This window comes from Anarhichas minor, unplaced genomic scaffold (assembly GCF_050575085.1).
Source record: "Anarhichas minor isolate MPS153535 unplaced genomic scaffold, ASM5057508v1 ptg000012l, whole genome shotgun sequence".
Lineage (NCBI taxonomy): Eukaryota > Metazoa > Chordata > Actinopteri > Perciformes > Anarhichadidae > Anarhichas > Anarhichas minor.
Genome location: NW_027466458.1, coordinates 8,328,381 through 8,352,858, shown reverse-complemented (window position 1 = coordinate 8,352,858; position 24,478 = coordinate 8,328,381). Strand labels below are relative to the sequence as shown.

Below are 24,478 nucleotides of genomic sequence, written 5' to 3'. Positions count from 1 at the left end.
AATAAAATAAAACTTTAAAATAGTCAGTTACTTAATGTTTCACTTACTGCATTGGCTTTAATAAAAGCTGAATATTGTAAGGCCATCTGTTGTCTGAGTGTTTCTATTCTAGCAATTTTCAGGGGTTTTAATTTAGAAATGTAACATTTTAAAATCGTTAGCTTCTAGCAGTGTTATACTGTAAACACATTCTACAGTAATAAACTGTTAACGAGATTACAGTAGGAACACTTAAATAACAGTATAATGTATTTTCTATACAGCACAGTACTGTAAACGTGTTTAAAAACCTGCCAATCTACCGTGTTCATGGGTCCATGTATTAGATTACAATGACCTACTAACGTTCCCCTCGTCATATCCTGTTCATTTCTTGACAAATGGTGAACAAGCGACACACCAATGCAGTCTCTTAGGACGTTGACAGCAGTGCTGCAGCAATCTCTGCACATGTGGGACATACACATGTGGGACATGCACATGTGGGACATGCACATGTGGGACATGCACATGTGGGACATGCACAGTGCTTTTTGATGTCAGGTGTAGTAATCCCTTCCCTTCCACAACACAGGTTAAATTGACAGCAGCCAGTCTACAGCCAACAAAAGGTAAACGCTCCTCGCAGGAATCCCAACGACTGTCAACGTGAAGCGAGCGCTGGCTGTTCCTGTAGCTGGGATCCATGCATCTCCAACGCTGCACACTGCTTGTCCATCATCTACCATCATGAAACTGATAAATTAAAATATTAGTTAGCTTGTAAATGTTGATGAATCTGAAAAGAAGTGCAAAGAAACACGTTCTTCTCACCTTTTTAGATCCAACAAGGCATCAACAAGACTTCAGTATCATCTTCATCCAGGCTGGACCAACAATATTAATCCTACAACACACATAGTTGAACTCAGGAAGAAACGCTGCGTCTGCTTTAACTCTTCCAGAGGGACTGAACACAACACGATACAGTCGTCAGATTACAATATCATACTTTGAGAGCCGCCTTCCGCAGTGTTTCTGTGCACTTGTTCACTCAGTCGGCCTCCAGCCTGCTCTCAGTTAAGCATTGAAATGTTTTAATGAAGTGTTATAATCCAACGAATCTGTATTTAAAATATGCTGCATTGTCAAATAAAGACGAGTTGTTGTCAGAACTTGATTTTAGAAGAAGAGTAACAAGCAGAGGATTTTATCTCATGTAAACAACTCAAAGCCTTGTAGGTACCTGGTGTGAACATCACTTCACTGCCACCAAGTGGACGGTCCCAAAGCGGAAATGATGTTGTTGTTTTTAGTGAAGAATTACATTTTTAAAAGCTGAAAGATAACCGGGAGGTGAGGACAGAATAACTGGAGAACAGCGTGTTAGAAGAGGACGTTATACATTTATTATTGAACCTGCTTTTGAAATCCAAAAGACGGAGTAAGGGATTAAAAAAATCATTGCACTACTTAATAAAGTATTACTAGTAATTACTCTCATACAAAATGTACAAATGTTTGTTAGAAATGTCATTATCGTCATAACAAGCCTTCAAATGATTTTGGTTACAGATATAATACATCATGAAACTACTATGACACCATTTCAATTATAGAGTTTCATAGTTTCAAAGTATTCAAACAACCCAACAGCTCGCATGGAAAAGATGAGCAGAATGAGCTGATCAGCACTAATCATACTGGTGGTGCCGTCTTCTGAAGAGACATAAATAGTGGGAGTGAGGTAATTGCTATTGTACCAACAACAACAACAACAAAACGGTCCAACGTAAAACAATCCCAAGACACAGAACGGAAGCATACGGTCACAAATAAAGAAAAAAAAAAAAGAGGACATAACATATAATTCCCCTCCATTCCCACGGATATTACACCAGTTTATACACGGACACTGAAGGAGAGTTTCATGAAACAACGCTCTTCCTGCTTCTCCACTAACTCACCGTCGTCTTGCACTTTCTGGGAAACAAAACTCTGGTTTGAACAAATGTAACGACGTCTCTGCATAGAGACAAGTTGAAGCTGCAGAAAATAAAGTTTTGTGAATGTTTCTCAGAGAAGACTGTGCAGGTGCCTGGCCTGTCTAAGCGTCTCTATAAGGCCCGTGCTAGGCTGCCGTCTGAGAACTAAACACCAAGTGTGATCAACAGCTATGATTCCATTAGAAAGCCTGCTCTGTGCATGAGGGGAACATCTCAGAGTTACATCTTCACATGCCGACATGGGCCTTACAGAGATCAACGTATCATTAAGAAGCTGATGTGGAGTGAGAATGACATAAAGAATTTACATATTGGGATACTGCAGGTACTGGAAGTCAATGTGGAGAACATGCATGTTTTTAATGCATTCAAATATTTGTTTTCAGACACAAATGGACTGTGTGAAAACTGATGAGTGGTTTGTTCAGAATATATAAAGAAGGAGTGTGTAGGTCTTAACTCTAAGCATTATAGTGCTGAAGTGTCACATCCATTCCTTTAAGTGAGGACATAATGTCGCTGGGCAGACACGGAGTTACACGTGTAGAGCGTGTAACTGACGTGTGGCTGAGAAAACAAACAGGAAACGTGATGAGAAAGCATCGTTAACTTCAATGGAGGTTCTTCTGGTCCTTTGATTTTAAACTTTGATTTTTGAACAAATCTTGGATATAAATGTGTGAAGTTGCCCTCGACCTCCAGAGAGTCTAATCTATCTGAGATGAGTGGAAAGAAACGCGGTGATGGAAGTCGATGCACTGTCCCACATGAACATGAACAGGAGAAGACACACACACACACACACACACACACACACACACACACACACACACACACACACACACACACACACACACACACACACACACACACACACACACACACACACACACACACACACACACACACACACACACACACACACACACACACACACACACACACACACACACACACACACACAGAAAATAGTCTATTTCCCGCTGTTCTAAAGTAGCTGTGCTGCAGTAAACAGATCCTTTGTTTCGCCCCGTACAGACTGCCATCACACCAAGGAATGCAAGAACACACACACAGGAATTTAACTGATACTGTTCAAATGCAATTATAATGAGTCTGGTAGAGATGAGCCAAGATGTGAATGCTTAATTATAACCAGAACAATAACAATGAAATTACCATAGTCTTTGGGCTGCCAATTCAACGATACCGACGTTTTTCAAAGACGTCTTTTTTCTGTCCAGGGCTCAAAATACACATATATATATATATATATATATATATACATACATACATACATATCCACCTGAACATGACAGCGAGTGTACGTGTTTCAAAGGCCATTGATAGTAAAGGGGTAACCATGAGCAGAAGGCGGAGTAGTAGGGGTGTAAAAGTCCAAAACAGAAGGTCGAGGAAGTCCAGCGATAAAGTGAGCAAGAGTCAGTAGAAAGTTGCTGATCCCAGGTGAGAATTACTGTCCAGTGTCCTGGATGAAGAAGAGTGAAGGAATAAGGAGCACTGGTCCCAGTTATGTGGCAGAACGTGTGAGAGGAACGTATGGTAGAAGGAGAGAAGTTCACTGATTGGTTGGTGCGTCCAAAAGGGAGTCAGGGATTGAGGGAGCTGGTCACTCTGAATCCCGCTGGACCTCAGAGGCGTCGGCTCGACAGATAGGACAGGTTCGGTTCGCCTGGAAGGAATGAAAACGTATGGAGATGTGTGTTAAACAGTTAAAATACCACAGCATATGTATATACACACACACACATATACATATAGATATATACACATGTATATCAGAGTGAGACCTGCTCCACAGAATGTATGAGACAGGAGTTGATGGTACAATTCACTTATTGTTCTGTAAGCTAAGCTAGCTAGCCTGTTAGTTAGCTAGCTTGTTAGTTCAGAGAGCCTTTATCTCCCTTCAACTACTGAATGAAAGGATGTACACCTCTGAAACCCTGATACCAGGAGTAGTAACCGCCCGGTACAAGCACAGAGAGCTACTGTAACAGACGAGCAGCAGGGTGTTCTGGCTGGCTAGCATGTTAGCTCTTTGGTAGTTCGCTCACTAGTCTTGTGAGGAGTCACTACTTTCCAGCTTCAAGAATAAAAAAAATGTTGCGAGAAAACACGGATGAATGTCACTGTGGCACTCTGTGGTTCGACCGGGCTTTAAGGGCGCAGCGGGAAACAGTTAATACATTTAAGTTATATATAAATAGCGTGAATAGAGTGTCTTTGCTCACCTTAAGCCACTTGTCGACACACTTGGTGTGAAACTCGTGATTACAGGGCAAGACCCTGAGGAGCTGGCGAGACTCGAAGTCACACATGCACACCACACACCTGTAAGGCAAAGCGAAGGGTTAATATTTAAATATGTTGTACAAAATCACACCGCCTCAAACCTAAAACCAACCACAAGAATACTTCATCACACAGATGTTTAAAGGCAGGAATGTACTGACAGTGTTTGTTCAGACTGATGGTTGTTGGAGTTGAAGCGGTATGATGGGAGCTGTTCTATGTCGGCCTTAGTTAGACCGCGGGGCTTGGCCTCCCCGAGACGTTCTGCCAGGTTCAGCAGGGCCTGAAGGGTTCACACACAAATGCAAAGTTTAGAAGTTCACAATGGAAAAAGTATTAAAAGCAGTTAGAAAACAGATTCTCTCCAGTCCCGGTATGAAGACCGTCATAGTATACAACTATATATATATATACACACATATATATATACATACATACATACATACATACATATATATATAGATATATAGAGAGAGAGAAGAAGAAGTCACTTTAAAAACCGAAATGATATCCTGAGGTGTATCACGTATTAACATCATTACTGGTTGACAGGTAGCACTTTGTCCTACCTCATAGTTCTCAACCTCTCCGTCATCAACATCCAGCTCTAGATTGATAGTGGGGGCCACATTTGGGGGCACGGGAAGCATAGACCTGTATGTGGTTGAAGACACGGTAGACAAAATTTAGTGGACTGCATTTGTTACGTGTCTGAGACGTACTCAAATATACCCGTGTAGTTCCAACATGAACTTGAGAAAGTTAAAGTCACTTACAGGATGTAAGGCAGGAAGCTGGGGTGGTAGGGTGACGGGGGCACAGCCTGCTGAGAGCGGTAACGCCGGCTTGTGAATCGGCGCGGCATAAAGTGGGGATAGGGCTGTGAAAGACGGGACAAAGAAAAGAAAATGAATTCATTCCTCCCAGCGAAAAGGCTTCATTTTACCATAATCAAAGAGTGTGGTCACGCATGTACTCACCACTGTAAAGAACTCATGCGACAGGGGGTCATGGTGCGAGAGGAACTGGAGTGGTGTGGCGGGCGGCAGGGTGGAGTGAGGCTGGTGGTGGTGGTGGTGGTGGTGATGATGGGCGTAGCTGAAGCCTCCACCTACTGAAAGCTGCTCTCCCAGAATATCAACCTCATTTTCGATCCTCTGTAAAGGCTGTGAAGAAACACGCTTTATCATCGATCATGAGGGTTGTGATGGGATAATAACTGGGACAAAGACCTTTACAGGGAGCTTTGTTGGCTTTTTTTTGCTGCTAAATCAGGACAGCAGATTTTTCAATACGATACATTGTTATTTTAACACTATTTTTGGGGTAAAAGACGTCTTTCTATTATTTAACCACAACTTCAGAAACATGAATGGCTTCCTTCATGCATACCATGGTCCTTGTGTTGCCATCTTTAGCGCAGAATGATGAGAGCTCGTGTAAATAAAAAGCTAAACTATAAATCCTAACTCATTCACGTACCGATCGTGGCTGTTGCGTCTGGAAAGGCAGGAACTGTGCGGGTGTGGGGAGGTGGGGCGGGTGGTGGGAGAGGTGGGGTGGATGGGGAAGCAGGAACTGAGGGTCACTGGACAGCAGCGAGGGAAAGGCATAGGGCACCGGCAAATGTTGCATTGAACAAGCCTGTAGCATCTAGAGAAGAGGTGAATAAGAAGAGAGAGAAAAGTTAGAGATGCTTGTTTTTCACCATTGTGATTGTAATGTGCCAAGTCCTGCCACAAGGTGGCAGCAAATACCTGAAAGATTAACGAGCCCCTTTAAACGGGGAAATGCTCTGCAGGTCTTTCCTATATGTTTCCCACTTTCCTTTTTGTGCACTTTGCTTTTTCTTTGGTTGATTCATAAGAGAGTGTACAGCACAAAGTGTACTTTCTTATCAACAAACAAGCCCACACACACTCCTACAAGATGCACACTGCTGTGTTCTTCTCACCGGGTGGTAGTGTTGTCCAGTGCTGAAAACCACACTGCAGGCGGGGACTTGCTGTGAGGAACAGGTGGGGGGAAGGTGCTGGCCGCTGCACAAAGGCGCTGCCAGGCTGTGCGGAGGGACTGGGGTCACTGTGTAGGACACTGGTACACTGGCCTGCTGCAGCTGGGGAGAAAACACACCACAGTTAATATGCAGCCACACACACAAGTCTCCAAGTGATCTAACACAAGTATTTGCAGACTAACCTGTTCATGCAAGTCCATGACCATGGCTCCTTGCTGCTGTTGCGTTGCATGATGCTGTTGCGGGTGATGATGGTGAAGGTGATGATGGTGGGCAGCCGGGTGAAGTAGTCGGGGCGACATGGTGGGAGGGTGGAAAGCTCGGGGCTCCTCCAAACCTGCCCCTCCGCCTCCAGCTGTAGGGGGCTGACCATAGACGCTGGGTGTGTGTGTTGGGTATGCCTGGTGTGTGGAGGGATGGGGGTTGTGGTGGTAGTTTTCATCCTGGTGCTCTAATGGCGACAGGCGAGGTGCAGGGCCTTGGGTGGAGGGGTGGTGATGGGGAGGCATGTGACGGGTGGGTCTGGCGAGACGGCCGCGCTGGCGCCTCGCTGGCGGGCTAGAGGTGAGGAAAGAGGGACAGTTTTACATTTAGGACCATCAGTTAACCAACTCAGCTGCAGACATCAAGAAATCAACTGACCTGCGTCTGTGCCGAGCAGGAGTGAGGCATCTCTCCTGATGGTAGTGCGTGTGGGGGTGAGGTTGTCTTCGACTTGGGGGTCCTGACTCCCAGGGGCGGATGGGGGGAGACGGGGTGGATGGTGGGGGGGCGGATGAGGTCAGCTGTTCCAAAACAGACTGACTGGACAGCCTCTGGCGCTTTGGACTGGGGCTTTCCTCACTCTGCAGAGGGGGGGGGGGGGTAGAAAATGGAGGAAGAGTGGGAGAGAGGATGAGTGTTGCGGTTAGCGACCCATAGCACTCGTATCAAATCAATTTCACGATGCTCAACAATCCTCCAATCCATACTACTGCATGGACACCAAGTTCCTTTGTGGCTCATGGCATTTCCTGTATGATCCAGAGTGAGCGTGTGCTTATATGTATTTGTGTGCAATGTGTGTGTGAATGAGAGCATATTACACCACCAGCGCTCTGAGGGTACAAAGTCACTTCCTCTTGGAGTGAGCAAATGCAAACGCGAGACAAGTACGGTACTCACAAGCCCATGTGCGAGTCATACATACACACCCTCAACAAACAGACGTCAGTGATGCACACAAAGGCCGCGAAATAGCTGAACGTGTTGTCATCGAGATTTCGACTGACTAAGGACTCATCACGAACTCTGTTTCAATCCTATCAGCTCATCTGTGAGTCACTTCACTTACAGTCAAACAGTGACTCTCACACTTGGCACCTGGTGAGGCAAGAACACACACGCTCATGGATGAGTTCTTAGTCACTAACAGACCGTAGCTACGCTCTGAGGAACACAGGTTCTTTGAGAGCCCCCCACACACACACACACACACACACACCTTCATAGTCCCCCCCCCCCCCCTCTACTTACTTGATCCCTGCTTCCACCTCCCCTCTTCGTGGGAGACACATTGTTAAAGTGTGATAAAAATGACTCAGCGGCTGTGACTTTTAACGCACACATACAGAGACACACACACAGCTCAGCAACCTTGAGAGCAGTGTGATAGCTAACAGGAAACAGCTGGAGAACAGGCTGCAGAAACACACACAGTTATGGAAACGCCTGCAGACATGTGCAAATTCGCATTCACACATGGGCAGCTGCCACTGTTTTGAGTTCTACAGCCTATAAAGAACAATACCTTGTGAAGCTCTGTAGAGCAAGACGCTGCAGCTCTAACAACCCTGAACTAAATGCATGTTGACTGTCGGGTTAAAACACACTGTACACTAACGGCTCCATCGCCCACGAGCACTGGATGTGACCTGCGCTTGAGCAGCTTGTGAGAAAGACAAACAATAACAATGAGGACCATGTGATCGGAGAGGGCTGGAAGGAATGATGAGAGTAGAGTAGAGATAGAATAAGACAGATGAAAGAGAGGAGAAGCTCGGTGGAGCCTCAGGGCACACCAGACCCTTAATGACTAAATATATTTGGGTCGTATGGGTTACGCACCACGAATTTACCATAAATTACCATGCCCGAGAATCTGTGTCCAGAGTGACTGGTGCATCAGCGAGCCTGTCCCGACCCGTTCAGAGCATATTATCTTAATACACGTCCCTGAATACAGTCATCTCATTCTCTCTGGAAGTAAGGGTATACTGTCTTTGACCGCCAGCTTTTGAACTGTGCGGTGGCAGAGGGGTTGGAATGAGCCAGGATGTGTAGAGTCCTCACTAAATATGTATGGCGTAGTATTCTTATTATAACTTCAGATCTCTCAAATGCTACATAATTAACATCAGACACAAAAGGTACTTTGTAATGTTCCAACACAATTCGGTTGTCTTACGCATCAGGAGACCTCTGCACATAAAGTAACATTGAAATGATCCTTTTGGTCAATGAAACAGAAAAGTACGACGGTCGGCTCCATCATGAAGTAAAGCCGTGCTCGCTTTTTATTGGATCAAAAGTGAGATAGAAGGCACACTCTATATCTATGCCCATTTCTATACATGCTGGAGGGCAGCAGCAATCCACAACCCCCCCCCCCCCCACTCCCAAACCACTCTGCTCCTCTCAACAGCAACCCCCCCCTTACCGACACCCCACATTTCTGTACCAGCCTAGCCCCAACACCAACACCCTAGGGACATCTACTGTGCCCATTTTCATATCTAAGCCAGCTTCCTCCATCCCCAGCCTGACATATTCCCTCCTCACACCCTCCCTCCTCAACAACCTCCTCCCTTCCCCCCCTTTCCTTCCATCAGATAAGCTGAACCCCTCTTCCTCTGGCTCCCTCCCCCTTTTTCCTCTGTCTGTCTGTCCTTTCTGGTCCTGTCCTCTCCTGAGACCCCGGCCTAAAATCTGAGGGGACAAGACAAGAAGTTCTTAGACAGGACACACAAACACACTCTGTCTTAACACATGCAGACTATTGCCCATTAGTATGAAAGTTTGATGGGCCTGTCTACCCGCGTTAGTGGGAGGAGAGCGGCGTCAGACAAAGGGGCGAGAGTGCGTGTGTGTATGTGTGTACTGTATGTGTGTGTATGTGCGCGCTTTCTCAAGCAATATGCCTCAACGTGGCCTTATGTTCTAATAGAGTGTTTGTTGTGAACTTATATACACACTTCTGGTCCCATGTTTGCACTAAAGCCAGAATAATGGAGAAAAAAAAAACATGCTGACTCTCAACACACACACAACATTGTGAACTGCTCTATGGCTGATATTACAGCACATTCGGCTGTGCTCACAGTGTGGAGACCACACACACACGCATACACACCCTCCATTCCTTTCACTGTGTCCACATTCAGCGTGCACACACCAGGCTGGGCAGATATCCTGAAGCACAAGTACAGACACACCCTACCACATTCTAGTTCTGTCCACATTTGGGATGCACACACACACACACACACACACACACACACACACACACACACACACACACACACACACACACACACACACACACACACACACACACACACACACACACACACACACACACACACACACACACACACACACAGGCCAGCAGCTGTTGTAGCTTCGCTGTCAATGCTGAGAACCAGAATAAAGAGAGGCCCACAGAGTGAATGAAAATACTCACCGAAGACACACAACTGAGCCCAAGTTTCCTTTTTTCCAGCTTTCATGGCCTAGAAATTGTGCATGAATGCGCACACTGAGCAAATATGGTCATTTGCTTTTACAGATTCATTAATATTTGCAGACATGCTTCCACTAACACTCAAACACTTCTCCCTCCCCCACTTATTTTCTTTCCATCAACAAGATTTCAAAGCCCATTTTCTTTCCTCTGCCACTGTTCCTCCCTTCCTCCCCCCCCTCCCTCCCGCTCTCTCTCTCTCCTCCTTCCCCTTCCCTCACTCCAACCAAGTCCCACAGCTGGAGCTGAAATCATTAGCAATACCCCCTCCTTGTTTTCGGCCTCCCCTCCCTCCCTTCCTCCCTCCAAGCTTTCTGCAACACCTTCCGCAGCATCCTGCCTCCCCTCTTCTCCTTCTTTCACCGGTTTTTTGCTTCGTCTGCTGGCTTTTTAAAAACAGGCCTTCGCTTGTGACGATGACTGTAATTTACTGAAGTACACATGTACACTTTAAATTAGGCTTATATGAACCACATGAATGTGTTTCTATAATACTGCCATCATTTACAGGCAATGTTGACTGAAATGATCAGTTACGCTGAAAAGATTTAACATTTTCTTCCCTTATGAATTAGAGTCTATAGCTTCTAACAAAGGATCCGTACCCTCAATGAAACACTATGTGGTTAGTGTGGACAGTGTATGTATGAAGGACGCATGGAAGTATCGTTGAGTCATCAGCTGATGAAACAAGTTTCCACAGCTGATGATCAGCGAATGATTTAAAGCATGGTGAGCTGCTACAACGTCCTGTTAATCAAATGAAAGGAGAGAGAAAGAGAAGGTGTGGAGCAACGTGAGCACGACTGCCCACAAGAAATGTGCTTCGACAACAAACAAGCACACTTTACATGTCTCCACCCTTTGGGCGGCTGGTGCTTCAGCAGGCTCTCTACACGCGTGTAATGGTTTAAATGAATACCGTATAAATATACTTCAGCATTTGTGAAACATAAGAGTTGAGATTTGCAAACTGTGCTGTGTTTGAGTTTCTCAAGGAGGCACTACTGTTGAAAGTGTGTACATAAACACGACATACTGAACATCATCAAGTGTTTCTCTGAGCTTAAGCTTCAACTACAATCACCCATATTCTGCACAAATAGATGAAGCTGAATTAGTGTCATTAAAATAATACATTTCTCTTTGACTTTATAACTCTAAAAATGTATAATTCATTGGAAAGCTGTGTTTAGTGGCAGTGTTTAATGCATCAGTAGTAGTAGTTCTCATGTACTTGTGTTGGACAAAAGGTTATTAAAACCATATCCTTTGACGGTGGACATTTCATATCACAATGAGTCACAGTCAGAGGTTACTAGAGTAGAGTCCTTGACCGCGGCAGCACCAGAACCATTACAGTCATGTTTACTGGCTACAGCTCAGCCTCCTACACCGTTAGACTATGAATTCACTGTGGTAGCACGAGACTCACATTATTGTTAACTGCATATACATTGTGCTCACACTCACACACACACACCTAGACACCGACCTCCCCACCCTGGTCGGGTCCTGTGTGTAAGCCTCTCGGGCCTTCACCCAGCATCAGCTGAGAGAAAATGTAATCTAATATTCAGTCACATGATCTCAATCAGTGCTTCTGAAATACATCAATACAGGCATCATGTTTCATGGTGTCTGTTGAAGGTGTGTGGCTTACCTTGTCACTCTCCTCTCCATATGCGTGATCAGGGTGGCAGTGGTAGGATCCGCCAGAAGCTCCTACACAGAGACGGTGACAGAAGAACACACGGTCACACCGGGAGACAACGTACTCAGGTCTGTCAGGTCGGGGGTTTATTCATACACATTCATATAACGTGTTTTACTTGCTCAGGGATCCGACATGTTCTACAGATCATAACTATTAATTCATGTGGTAGATTCTTTTTACATATATTTTCTTTGATAGCACTGTTATACCCAGACTTTGTGGAGAGACTCCTGTTATTCTACACAGTACCTTTAATCTATTTGTTGTTATTGTTCTCATGCAACTTGGATTTAATACACAGCAGCAAAAAAACAATGACAACATGTTTGTGACCATGTGTCCGGCACAACAGGGGCTAAACACATATGGCATACACTTAGATTAGAGGCAGTAGATGTAGGTTCACACACACACACACGTGATAAACCCAGTAATCCTGGATTAGAGGAGCTGATGATACCACCGCTTGCATCATGGCTAAGACTTTTTACTCCTTTGTTTTGCCACAATCCTTTCATCTTTTTATCGTCTTCTATTCAGTCTGGGTTTTGTTTTTCCCTTTGTGGGCGTGTGTTCAGCCGGGGACGTCCTCACACAGATGGTGGCAGTGGTACCAAGGGTAAGCACTCCCAAGGGCAGTGCAGACAAGTCTACCTGTACGGTAGATATGAAGAGAGCTGAACTAGAAGGGAGTAGATGCAAAAAAAGGCCTTTTGAAAAGAGCACTTTTTAAACCCCTCGGCTGTTTGTGGGATCTCTCCTGCTCACAACCTCCGTGTTTGAAGAAAAGCTGTGATTGACAACAAAGAGGAGAGAGAAAGAAGAAGCAGACAGAGGAAGGTTTTCACAACTGAATTCTTAAGAAAGCATTTCCTCTCCAATCCCTAGAAAATACAAGGATTGCAAAGGCTGAGTTAAGTAAAGGTTACATTAGTGGGAACCGGCTAACGGGCTATTTTCACCGAGTTGATTTGGGACGGAGTGCATTGAGGCATTCATGGGACTCGCCGGCTGCACAGCACTTTCCTGTACGACACTGATTCACCGGTCCCAATAGGCAGAAACCCAGCTCCCTCCCTGAATATGGGCTCACTTGCAAATTGTCAGAAACCGGTAAATTGAGTCAGAGGCGAGTGATTCAGCCGGAGTCACTCTGTAGAGCAACACAGAGGCTGCAGAACAGGTTTCAAATGATTCAATGACATCATATCCACTGTTGGCCTAACAGACTGCACACAGCACACGGTACAGCACACAGTACAGTTCACAGCACACGGTACAGTACACAGTACACAGTACACGGCACACACTACACGGCACAGTACACGGCACACAGCACACAGCACACGGTACAGCACACGGTACAGTTCACAGCACACGGTACAGTACACAGCACAGTACACAGTACAGTACACAGTACACAGTACAGTACACAGTACACGGCACACAGTACACGGCACACACTACACGGCACACAGCACAGTACACGGCACACACTACACGGCACACAGCACAGTACACGGCACACACTACACGGCACACAGTACACAGTTTAGTTTCTACACTTTGGGCCTCAAGGAAAGTTGAAAGCAGTACAGCATTATGAATTTCAATGTGTGTGGACACAATACTTTCTTCTAGGAAATCTTAGAAAATGCTAATGGCGCTATTTCATGAATATTATGAACTTTAAAATATGTTAATACTTTAAACACACGCACCGTCTCGTGGAGGTAGATACTGGAGACTTATGCACACACACAACAGACACGCTGCAGGCAAAATCAATGTTTCACATGTTGGAGGGGAAGTAGTGAAAAGAGTGAAAGGATGAGGATGATAATTCAATAAAAAACACTAATAACTGTCAATTTGAAACTATGGGATTTAACAAAGAAAGGCAGGCACTTTTAAGAAAAGAAAAATCAAAAACAAAATGGACATGTGTGACAAGCTTTCCTTTACAGAAGCTAGTGTAAGAGGACTCACGTTTCACTAACCACTGCTTTAGGCCATTTCTACTCTGGGAAGAGATTTTCCAATTCTAGCTAAATAAATGGGATTTGCAATGTGAAATGGTTTCACTTCTCCAAGCAGGAAATAAAACAAGCCTAGAAGGTGTGTAGATGCTCCAAGCAGACTAATCTGACCACAAATGATCACAAATTGTAAAATTGGAATGAGACGATGTCCATTATAGACAAGGGTTTGACTGTGAGCAGGACATCTTTTATGCTCTATTAACCAGACAAAATAAAATGTTTGGACTTAAACGACTAAAAAGAAAAGAGCACGCCTTTACAAGTCTCACAGAAACAGCACAACACCAACTAGACAAAACAGGTTTAATCCTGTACGGAGGTGTCAAAGCTACAGGTGGTATAAAAGTAGAGCATGACACAAATGCAGAAAAAGGTTAATGCTGAAAATAATATGAAGTAATCAACAATCAATTAGTTTAAGTGACAGCGTGAAGAATGAACTACGCTTACGGACCTCAACCGACCACAACCAACCACAACCAACCTCAACCAACCACACCCTCCCAATGGCTGCATGAACGTTAAGGAAATGATGGAGGTACAGTTGGTACCCATGTTCCGTCTGAAGCTTGCGGAAGCCTGTAGAAGAAAAGAGGATGTTCTGTAAGGAGGGTGAAAGACAAGGTCGGCACAACGGCGACGGGAGGTGAAGATGGAGGGGGGTGGGGGGGGGGGACCGGCCGGGGAAGACAATGTGGCGAAGAAGAAGAAGAAGGCAGCAAAGTGGCGTTACAGAAGCAGACGACAACGATGGAAATGTACATGAAAGGGTGAGAGAGCACCGAGGAGGAAACGGAGATGGGAGAAGATAAAGAATGGAGGGAAAATACATAAGGAAGACGACTGGAGGCGGAGACAGCCGTCAGAGGGAGCAGGGTGGGGGTTGTGGCTTCCCCTCTTGACTGCTATTGATTTTCTGTAAGCCTCCTCCTCCTCCCTCCCTTCCTCCTCCTCCCTCCCTCCCTCCTCCTCCTCCCTCCCTCCTTTCTCTTTCTCCTCCTCCTTCCTCCTCTTTATCTCACAGCATACACATTTCCTTGCTTTCCTTATCGCACCATCTCGGCCCATGATCTCCATCACCCTCTCTGTTGCAGACTTTATCTATTAAACTTCCCTTCTCATGTCAAAACAAAGTGTCTGGACAGATAAGATGATAGATAAGTGACGAGCTTACTACACAACAAATCACCAGCTGAACTGTAACAAATGGGAAAATGTTGTCGACTGCCGCAGAACTCGTACCAATTTACATACAGAAAGACAATTTAACACACACACACACACACACACACACACACACACACACACACACACACACACACACACACACACACACACACACACACACACACACACACACACACACACACACACACACACACACACACACACACACACACACCACCCCGCCTTCTGAACACATGTCACAGCACACTTCACACCCTGGTGCAAAGCAGAGTTGAGTAACGAGCTGGCATACAGGCTTTAAATAGGCGGCCATGTAACGTCTGCCCAACCATTACCTGCCTAACACTGCTTCACACAGGCCTGATGGCAAGCTTGAATGTGTGTGTGCATTTAGAAATGGGACTGATTTTACCTCTCTCCCACTTCATTGTCCTCCATCTATTTATTGTTCTTTCCTCCTCGTTATCTTTCTCATTATCTTCCTCTCTGTAGCGTTACTGCTGCAGTCCGTGAGGTTGCTCCTCCACCCTGCACTTCTCCTCAAGTCTTAAAACTGCTTATACATCCCATAGAACACGCGCAGGTGTTCACACGCATACACGCATACTTGATTGTGAAGTTATTACGTGCAGCGGCAGTATTGCTTTGGCCAAAATGAAAAAAAGCACAGGAAACATAGACGGAGACACAAAACCTGTTTCCAGCCCTAGAGTACATGAAATACAATGACGAAGAAAATGAATGCAATACTGTTGTAGATCCTTCCTTGACCAATCGATTACAACTGGCTTGATTCACACAGCACCGCAAAAACACACGGCGTGCAGTTGTTATTCTGAGTTATTGAGCATATTGAGTTTACAAGACTAGTGAGCTACCGCAACCCAGCATACATCCTGCACAAGCATCAATGTATACGGTTTAACTCATCTACACAGAACAACAGCCTAGAAAGCCTTGGAAAGACAAAAAGACATTGGTTTTGCATCATAAACATGTTTCTTTCTAAGTCAGCGTCACTACTGCAAAACATAAAGAGTCCTTCTCCATTCAACAATATGTTTTGCTTATTCTGTATGTATGCATGTGTTTCTTACACTCCTGTTCCTGCTCCAGGCCCACCCAGGCAGCAACGAAACAAGACGTGTGCACATGAACACACACACACACACACAGTCAGTAGAGGCACATGAACACACACACACACACACAGTCAGTAGAGGCACATGAACACACACACACACACACAGTCAGTAGAGGCACATGAACACACACACACACACACACAGTCAGTAGAGGCACATGAACACACACACACAGTCAGTAGACAGTCAGTAGAGGCACATCAACACACACACACACACACACAGAGTCGCTTGTGTAGATATGTGGACTGTGTGAAAGAGTCAGTGAATTTAAAAACAACAAAAGACGGATATTGTCAGCAGGTTCCAGCAACCTCAATCAACATCTACACTCTTGTAGTGTCCACGTAACCGTTAAAACAGAGGCAGAAGGAGAACAACAAGAGGGGGATACAGGGAAGGACACAGACGGGTTATGTTGAGATGACAAAAGAAATGCTGAAGATGCAAACAAACTGTTGACACAAAGATATTGAAACAAAAGCAACAAGAGTTCAAAGTGTGAGCGAGTATAGTCTTGTTTACGTAGCGCGAGCTCCGAGCATGAACGGACGTGTTTACACTCTATGCGCTGCAATATTCTCCGATACGCCAGAGGAGGTACAAACAGAATGAACTGTGATGAATCAAAGAAGACAACGAGTGTAACCCACAGATATGCCCATAGACTGTAGAAGTAACCAGCAAAAAGCAATACAATCAACCTCCACAGTGACGAGGAGGGATTGTAATAAACTCATATTCATAAACTACTTTATTGCATTTGTACGAGCCATGCAAAGAAAAAGTCAAGTATTACATGTATTACATGTATTGTGAAGAAACAACGGCTAAATATCTTGGAAACAATTTGATTTGGCAAAAAATATACTCAAATTAAGATTTTCAAGACCACCCGCTTCTAAAGCATTTAAAATCCAAGTTGAGTTGGAGAGAGGCTGTGAGAGAGCTGCACAATTACACACATCTAGCTGCCGAAAGACCGACTCCTTCAGAACTCCAGTGGACATTGGAACCAATGTCACAACTGAGCCACCTCCGTTAGATCAGTTACATCAACAGGGACCTGAGACTAACATGCAAACAGCAGGAGTAACTCATTCAAAATGAATTCACACATGCATCTCTCACACATACGTTTACCTACAGTCAGAAACGTACCGCCTCCAGTCCAACCACCTATGCCACCCTCTGCCGGGCCTCCATCGGCTCCCAGCCGCTCTCTTCTCCACTGACTGATCCCCACATTGACCATCTCTTCCCTCTTAGAAGTACATATTTTTTTGTCAAACCAGATCAGAGCCCCTCTATTGGGTTTAAAGCTAATTTGAGGGCACAGTCCTCTACCCCCAGGATCTTCTCTTGCTTACCAACATAACCGCTTTGTTGTTTATTTGGAGTGACAGAGGAGCAGGGAACCCCTGCTACTTGGTCGATCCAAGTGAAAGAGTTTCTCTTCAAACTGGAGGGGGGGGGGGGGGGTTGCCTGGGAGACAAGACAAAGGAAAGTAAAAGCAAAAACAGAGTGCATGTTTCCACCTCTGCTGCCGGCAGAAGGATGGAGAGGAGTGGAGTGGAGGGGTAAAGGTAGAGTGGCAGGAGCGTCTTCCCCTCTGCTGCTTTGGGCAATCCATTAAAACAATCCCTCCATTAGACAAATGGGAGGGAGGAGGGGTACAGGAAGGGTCGACTGATCCAAAGGGGAGGAAGAGATGAATGTGGCTGAGAGAGGACCGGCATTGACAGAGGTGGGTAAGAATGAGGATAGGACAGCAGCTACTACAGAGGACGATTTATCCACACGGACCTAATTGGCAGCAGTTTAAAGCATTTGTTGTGCTTCTACATTTTCTGTGCTCGAGTCTAAATTGTGCAGACGTGGGCTCTCATAGTCTTTTTTACCTCATTAGACATGTTAACTTCCTAAGGGGGGTAAGCAAAGTCGTGTAAATAGTAAATGAGATAAGACAAATACAGATAAAGAAACAAATGTGAGCACTACAAACTGTATAAAACAGGCATGAAAGCACGAGGCACAAAGAGGCCAGAAGTTTGAGGAGGGACTACTGCAGAGAGAAGAGGAGGGATTGAAGAGGACAGGATATCATTAGCTTTCATGCTGAGCGCAGGTGACTAGCACAGGAAGAATGGACTAAGTATCTCTCCATCTCGCTCGCTCTCTCCCAACAAGCAGGACCCATTCTGGAAATGGAAAGCAGGTCGAATAAAAAGGTGTGTAGTGTTGGTCCGGCTGGCCAGCTGCTTCACTTGAGTGAGAGAATATTCAACTATAAATCAGCCCTGAGGCCTCCTCTGGCTAACTCAACAATGGAATTGGCACTCGGATATAAAAACAAAAGCAGTCCGTTTTTTTTATTTATTTCAATATAAAGCAACTGCTTTACCTTTAAAGCGCTTCACAGCTACAACATGAAGCATAACCCTTCCACCACCGTTGCTCCAAATACATACAAACACAGACCTATACATGTTCCATGTTACTGTTCTTTTGTGCGTTCCTGTGCGTTCCAGGTCTGAATGAAATGAATCCAGATAATGACTCTCCAGCCAGTGCCTACCCCTCGAGATCGAAATCCATTTGGATGGAAATACAATACAGTCATTCTCTCCATTGATTGGTGCTATCCTACACGTCATTGCCAAGCTACCATGACAGAGTATGGGTCGTAGGTCACAGCAGACCAATACATTCTGCAGATGACTACTTCACCACCATAGTCTGTTTTTGGGTTGTTGTTGTTTGACTCTTTGTCTCAGTTCTTCCTGATCTCCCTTTCTAGCACTAATACACACACATAGAGCTTGATGCTTTCCCTCAAAGCCAGCAGGCTACACAGAGATAGACACATAGAACACAAACGGCTAGACAAGCTATAGGCGGACAGTCCAGAAGGGGCCTTTGATTTTGTATGCATGTTCAGCTGGCTTTTTCTTGCTCTCCCAGACAGTTGCTCAGTCTCTAATGCACATGCATGCAGGCACTTTTTGTGACAGTACAGACAAAAACATAAGAGGTATAAGTGTGGAATTTGGACTGGTAAAATATTGTTTTGTGCATTAAATTACATTTCTTTCACCGTGTAGTAGAATTATGTGCCCAGAACTAAAATAAACACGTGTGGTGACTAAGTTAGGAGTTGCTTCCTGAGTGAAATGACGGTGGATGTAGAATCAGAATGAGTAGCCAGTCTGCTCAGGATAGAGCAAAAGAATCCCTGAGCAACTATCAAATATGTCTCTTCATTTTGACAGTCGATAATTAAAATGTACACGACAGAAAGTTCTGCCTCGTACCATACAGGTGAAACTAAATGAAGCTCACAAATAGTCAAAATTGTACTAAATGTCGACAGAATACTGTTGGTACATTCCTTCATGTTTTCTGGGAATACCCTTCTGTGTCAAAATGTGTATAGTTTGTGTTAAATACTGTTCGTTTGTGGTCGATGTGACATTTGACAAAGCCAATGAAAAGTTCATCAAAAAAAACAATCCGTCTTATGATGATTTGTACATTACACGCGCAGAAGAAAATCTCTTTAAGCTTTTTGTTTAACTATGAAATTACCAATAAAAAAATATTCCCCAAAGCACCACAGAAGGCCACTAACAACAACAACGCATGCTTCTAACCTGAGAAGCCTGTTAGGTGTGCTGAAATGAAAGCGTTCCCATTGCCTTGCTGAAAGTGAAACTCTAGCTGTGCCGTTTCTATGTTGTTTGGTACGCTGCACTGCCAACGCAGCGAGTGGCCTCACATGTATTCTCCATCTAGCACCAGTCTATTCACACTCTCTGTACATTTTACGTTGCAATGAAGCACAAATATCAAAGCGTGTTTTACCCAGATAGTGACCGGTAGAGAACCCCCTATCTGAACCTTAATATGCCCATCCAGCTCTCAGGCAACCGTTGGTATAATCAGAGTTCATACACATCTTCACCAATATTCATTCCCAAGACTTCCCCGTGCCATCGGGGATCATACATTCTCCAAAAAGTCTGCGTACATAAAAGATCAAATAAAAAGGGACAGAGTCTTACATTACCCCACGCAGAGCATAATGTAACATCAAGTGACGTATCTGATCTGCTCAGACATTTTAAGTATTGTTTCCAAAACATATCCAGACCTGGAAATTGCCATTTTCAAATTCCAGGACTTTTCCATGTTTTTCAGGACCTTACAAACCCTGTTGTTTTGTGGAGGCCATGTGCATCCTCTTTCATAGAACATGACACACCATATGTTGTTGTTTAGTTTGTCTCTTGTCCAAAGTGGTGACGGTTCAGATTTACAGTATTATGATTTTAGTATGTGGATGTGAAAACAAACCTGCATCTTTAACAGCGATACAAGAGTGTAGATCAAATGAACAGACATGTATGAGGTATCCCTGTTTTCATTTACAGGCTACAGAGCCAAACTCCTTGGTTATCTAGCCATCATTTTGTACACAGGCCTAGTTTAGACAAAGACATGTCTAAGAAAAACTGTCTGTGTGACTAACTATTCACAGCAGTTCAATAAGCACAACACACATGGCTGCTGCTGTTCATGCACCTACTGCATGTGCGAACGGTGCACCACATCCCCACTGCAGCTCTGTTGCAAGCACATTCAACCCCACGTCTTATTCAAATACAACAAATGTGTTCACACATGCACGGACACTTCTGCCACGCCAACCCGACAGCTCGCTCCTCTCAACTTGCCTCTGAAAACACCCCGAAGGTATTTACCGCCTCGACGTCTATCTCTGCAACTTGCAGGTATGTGAAGGCAAAAGTCGAGTGAAACGTCCGATTCGTTTACCTCTATCGGTCGTAGGGTACACCACCACATACATACTCAATTACAATGACAACTGGCGGCATTTACCTGCTGCCGGGATGCGGTGCGCTCCGGGGACCGAAGACAGCCTCTGAATGCCGGGGGAGGCGTTACTTCCTGGGGCTCGCGGCTGGTTCTCCGGGAGGTTGCCGTGAGCTCCAAGTGGTGCGCAACCGGCACCGTGTTGCTGTGGATGTAGTTGCTGCTGCTGCTGATGGTGGTGGTGGTGGTGGAGATGATGGTTAGATCCCATGACTCCGCTGCCGGTAATTCCATTGCCATTCCCACCACCGTACTGCTGGTAATATCCAGACCGAGAACGCGATCGAGTCCTTGGGGGCTCCATGGCCATTTGGTGGGGGTGAAGTGGGTGGAAGAGAAAAGAGGAGGACGCGGCTGGAGACTGCGGCGGAGAGCCGTTGGTGGATCCGGGCTGTGCAAAGCCCCTAGCGCCGCTCTGGCTGTAACTGTAGCCCGGTCCTCTGCCCCCCTCCGCGCCCCCGTACTCTGTTCGCTCCGCCGACTCCGCCGCCCCCGCCTCCTCGAATAAATCAGCCCCTTTAGGTCCAGGCTCCGGGGTGGAGGGCAGCCGGGGGCAAACTCTAGGCTCCTGAGTCGTTGGCTGTCCAGTGGCTGCGATTGGCATTTCCTTTCGGGGGATTTCCTCTTTTTTTTTTTCTTGCGTTTTCCTCTCGTTTCCTCTCACAGACGAAGCGTTTAGTCACTGTTTATAAATACAAAGTTACAGAGTTAAACTGAGCTCTTTGTTGCTGTTCGCACAAACACGTAGATGTGAAGAAACACAGCTCATATAACGTGTGTGTGGCCCAACTTTAGGTAACGTTACTACTTCCCTCAAGTTTGCCTAAGTAACGTTACTAACGTTACACCCCCGCGTGATTCCCCAAACCGGTTCAACAACTACCGTAACGTTAAACAACGTTGTCTGCTCGAGATACCATCTCTATTCTTAACTCATCACTACTGTGGCCAGGTGTCGGTGACTTAAACAAACACGGAGCTACTTCCACAGGACAGTACTGTTCAACCCCACGGTCCACCAGCGACGTTTAGTTCACAACAACCGAGCAGTGAGTCCACGGCTCGCTAGCTCACATGAGGCTAGCGGGGGGGGGGGGTTAGTGCGCATAGCACACCGTGGTAAACGCATGATACATTTATTATAAGCGTACAACAACCGCGTTAGCACACCCGGTGGCTTTCTCACAACCGGTTTAAACCCCGAATTAAGTTTAATGCAACTTTGTCCACTTTAAGAACCATTTAAACTTTAGTCAGGATGCGTAGTGTCGTTCACTAACGTTAGCTTGGCAAGCTCAACCAACCCCTCCTCCTCCACCGACCAACACACAGAAAAACCCCGTCCGTCGCTAGCCACCCACGCATCGGATCCCTTTAAATTGCCTGGTTAATAGTAACCAAACAAAAAAGGCGTTTAAAAATAACTTATTCGCGATATATTTCGTTGAGTTGGGGTGACCCGGTGATGTTTCCCCAGCTGTAAAAGGGGCAAACAGCAAAGCACACAGAGAAGGATGTTTAAAAAGTGGTCAACCTAAAATTACAAAGAAAGAACCACGGCTAAAATTAACACGATCTTAAGGAATGACCCCGCCTCCGAGTCTGCCATTGAAAGCCGGTCTAATTTCCCCACACGGAGTAGTTTCATTCTTACAACACCTTACCTGCGATGTGCTCTCCTCGACTGTACTCCTGACTCGGATCTGTCGATAATATGGTGAGCCCAGCGTGTGAGTGTATGCTGGATGCCAATGTGTGTGTATGCGCCCAGTGTTCGCTTGGTGTCAGCGTGAAATGTGACAGACCGTCAACGCTCAAGTCGGATTTCACCAGGCGTGACCAATCGAAACCAGAACAAAGAAAGTGTTTGTAGTTGGTTTCGGCGTACACCTCTCCTCAACATTCGCCGAGACCAAAAGAACACGAAACTATATTTCAAAGTGTTTTTCATGGCGTGTTTGCGTTCACTTTATTTTAGAACCACGAGTTTACTTGGTGATATGAATTCGTCGAGGATCGGTAGTCGATTATATCTCCTGGTAAATCAGAAGCTGCGGATAGCAGAGAGGCAGGCTAAAAGGGGCTTTAAATTATTTATTTACAAATACCAAGCCTACCCATTGCAGCTGTTTCTGCTGGAGCTGGAAGTTCGCTTTAAAAATAAGTATTTGCTGTGTTTGCCAAAGTTGCGTACCATTTTACAGTAGCTAAAAAAACACACACACAGATAGACAGAAAGAAAATAAACTGTGACGAACAAAAAAGGGGATTATTCACCCTACGTCTCAAATAAATTGGCCTAATTAAATATTCACCATCAAGGCTAAACGAGGTGAGTCTGCTTGTGTGACCCTCTGCTTGCCTTGCGAGTCAAATGTCTCACGGATAGAACATGTTTGTGCACGTGTCCTCATCCTACACACGCCAGTTGAGCTCCGTATGCTCTTATAGTGAAATGTGGTCATTTGTCATAGTTTCATAGCAATGCGTGAGGCTAGAAAGAGTACTTTTTTGTCGAGTTCTGTTGTGTCAAAATCAGCATATGGCCAGCATATTTAATATGTCTGACATAAACTAGTGTAAATGATGACTGCTGATATTATGTGCATCATCTCTGTGCGGGTGTGTGTGCGTGAGGGGTGTGATGGCTGGCATGTGAAGGGAAGCATGCATGTGATCTCGGTCTGTCTGTCCTCTCTCTCACACACACACATACCTAAACCCATCCCAGTCCATCTCACCTCCCATATTCCCTTGGTCTTCTCTCTCATTTCACACACACTCAAACCCAACCCATCAACACTAGCCCTTATACACACATACACCCAACACACACACACACACATTCTCTCCTCATTACACTCCCTTCCCTACTTTGATGATATGCAAATATCCCTACCACCTCAGCCCCCCCCCCCCCCCCCCCCCCCCCCTCTCCCGCAAGCCTACACACACACACACACACACACATCACACACAGGCTAATGCGCTGTGGCAGCGTCCACAGACAGGCGGGGAGGATCAATTTTTCACCCAGTGTGCTACCGATATTCTCAAGATAAGGCCACAGAAGAGGGAGGGAGGAGAGAGAGAGCGGTGGGGGAAGGAAGGGGAGAGACAGAGATGGGGATAAGGAAAATGGCGAGTGGGTGTAATGAAGGAGAGGGAGTGTGAATAAAAGGTGTTCAGGCATAAGGGTGAGTGGGAATCTGTGAGAGGAGAAAGCAAGAGGACTAAGGAGCATTTATAGGGAGGATGAACACGGGTGAGAAAGTAGGGAGGGTGTGGGAAGTCTCGTGGGTGTGCGGGAGGGTGGAGGCAGGATGAGTAAGTGGGTTAAGGGTGGTAGGAAAGGGGGATGGGGTGTAGAGGGCTCTGGGGGATGGGGTC

At 45.4% G+C, this 24,478-nt stretch overlaps 1 protein-coding gene across 2 annotated transcripts; it reads right to left on the bottom strand.

The window, feature by feature from the left end:
- Positions 1 to 1,365: 1,365 nt before the first annotated feature.
- On the bottom strand, positions 1,366 to 22,872 carry rnf38 (ring finger protein 38). 2 transcript variants are annotated; one of them, XM_076090672.1, is made up of 13 exons: positions 22,753 to 22,872; positions 21,095 to 21,770; positions 11,763 to 11,824; positions 6,961 to 7,163; positions 6,501 to 6,876; positions 6,256 to 6,417; positions 5,784 to 5,954; positions 5,282 to 5,467; positions 5,078 to 5,181; positions 4,871 to 4,955; positions 4,463 to 4,584; positions 4,241 to 4,340; positions 1,366 to 3,678 (listed from the first exon to the last, which is right to left on the bottom strand). In XM_076090672.1, the coding sequence occupies exons 2-13, from the start codon at positions 21,690 to 21,692 to the stop codon at positions 3,616 to 3,618; spliced, it is 2,232 nt and encodes a 743-aa protein (XP_075946787.1). In that variant the 5' UTR covers positions 21,693 to 21,770; positions 22,753 to 22,872; the 3' UTR covers positions 1,366 to 3,615. The 2 variants fall into 2 exon arrangements, with proteins under 2 accessions (XP_075946787.1, XP_075946788.1); XM_076090673.1 differs by lacking the exons at positions 11,763 to 11,824; positions 21,095 to 21,770; positions 22,753 to 22,872 and adding an exon at positions 7,834 to 8,081.
- Positions 22,873 to 24,478: the final 1,606 nt, after the last annotated feature.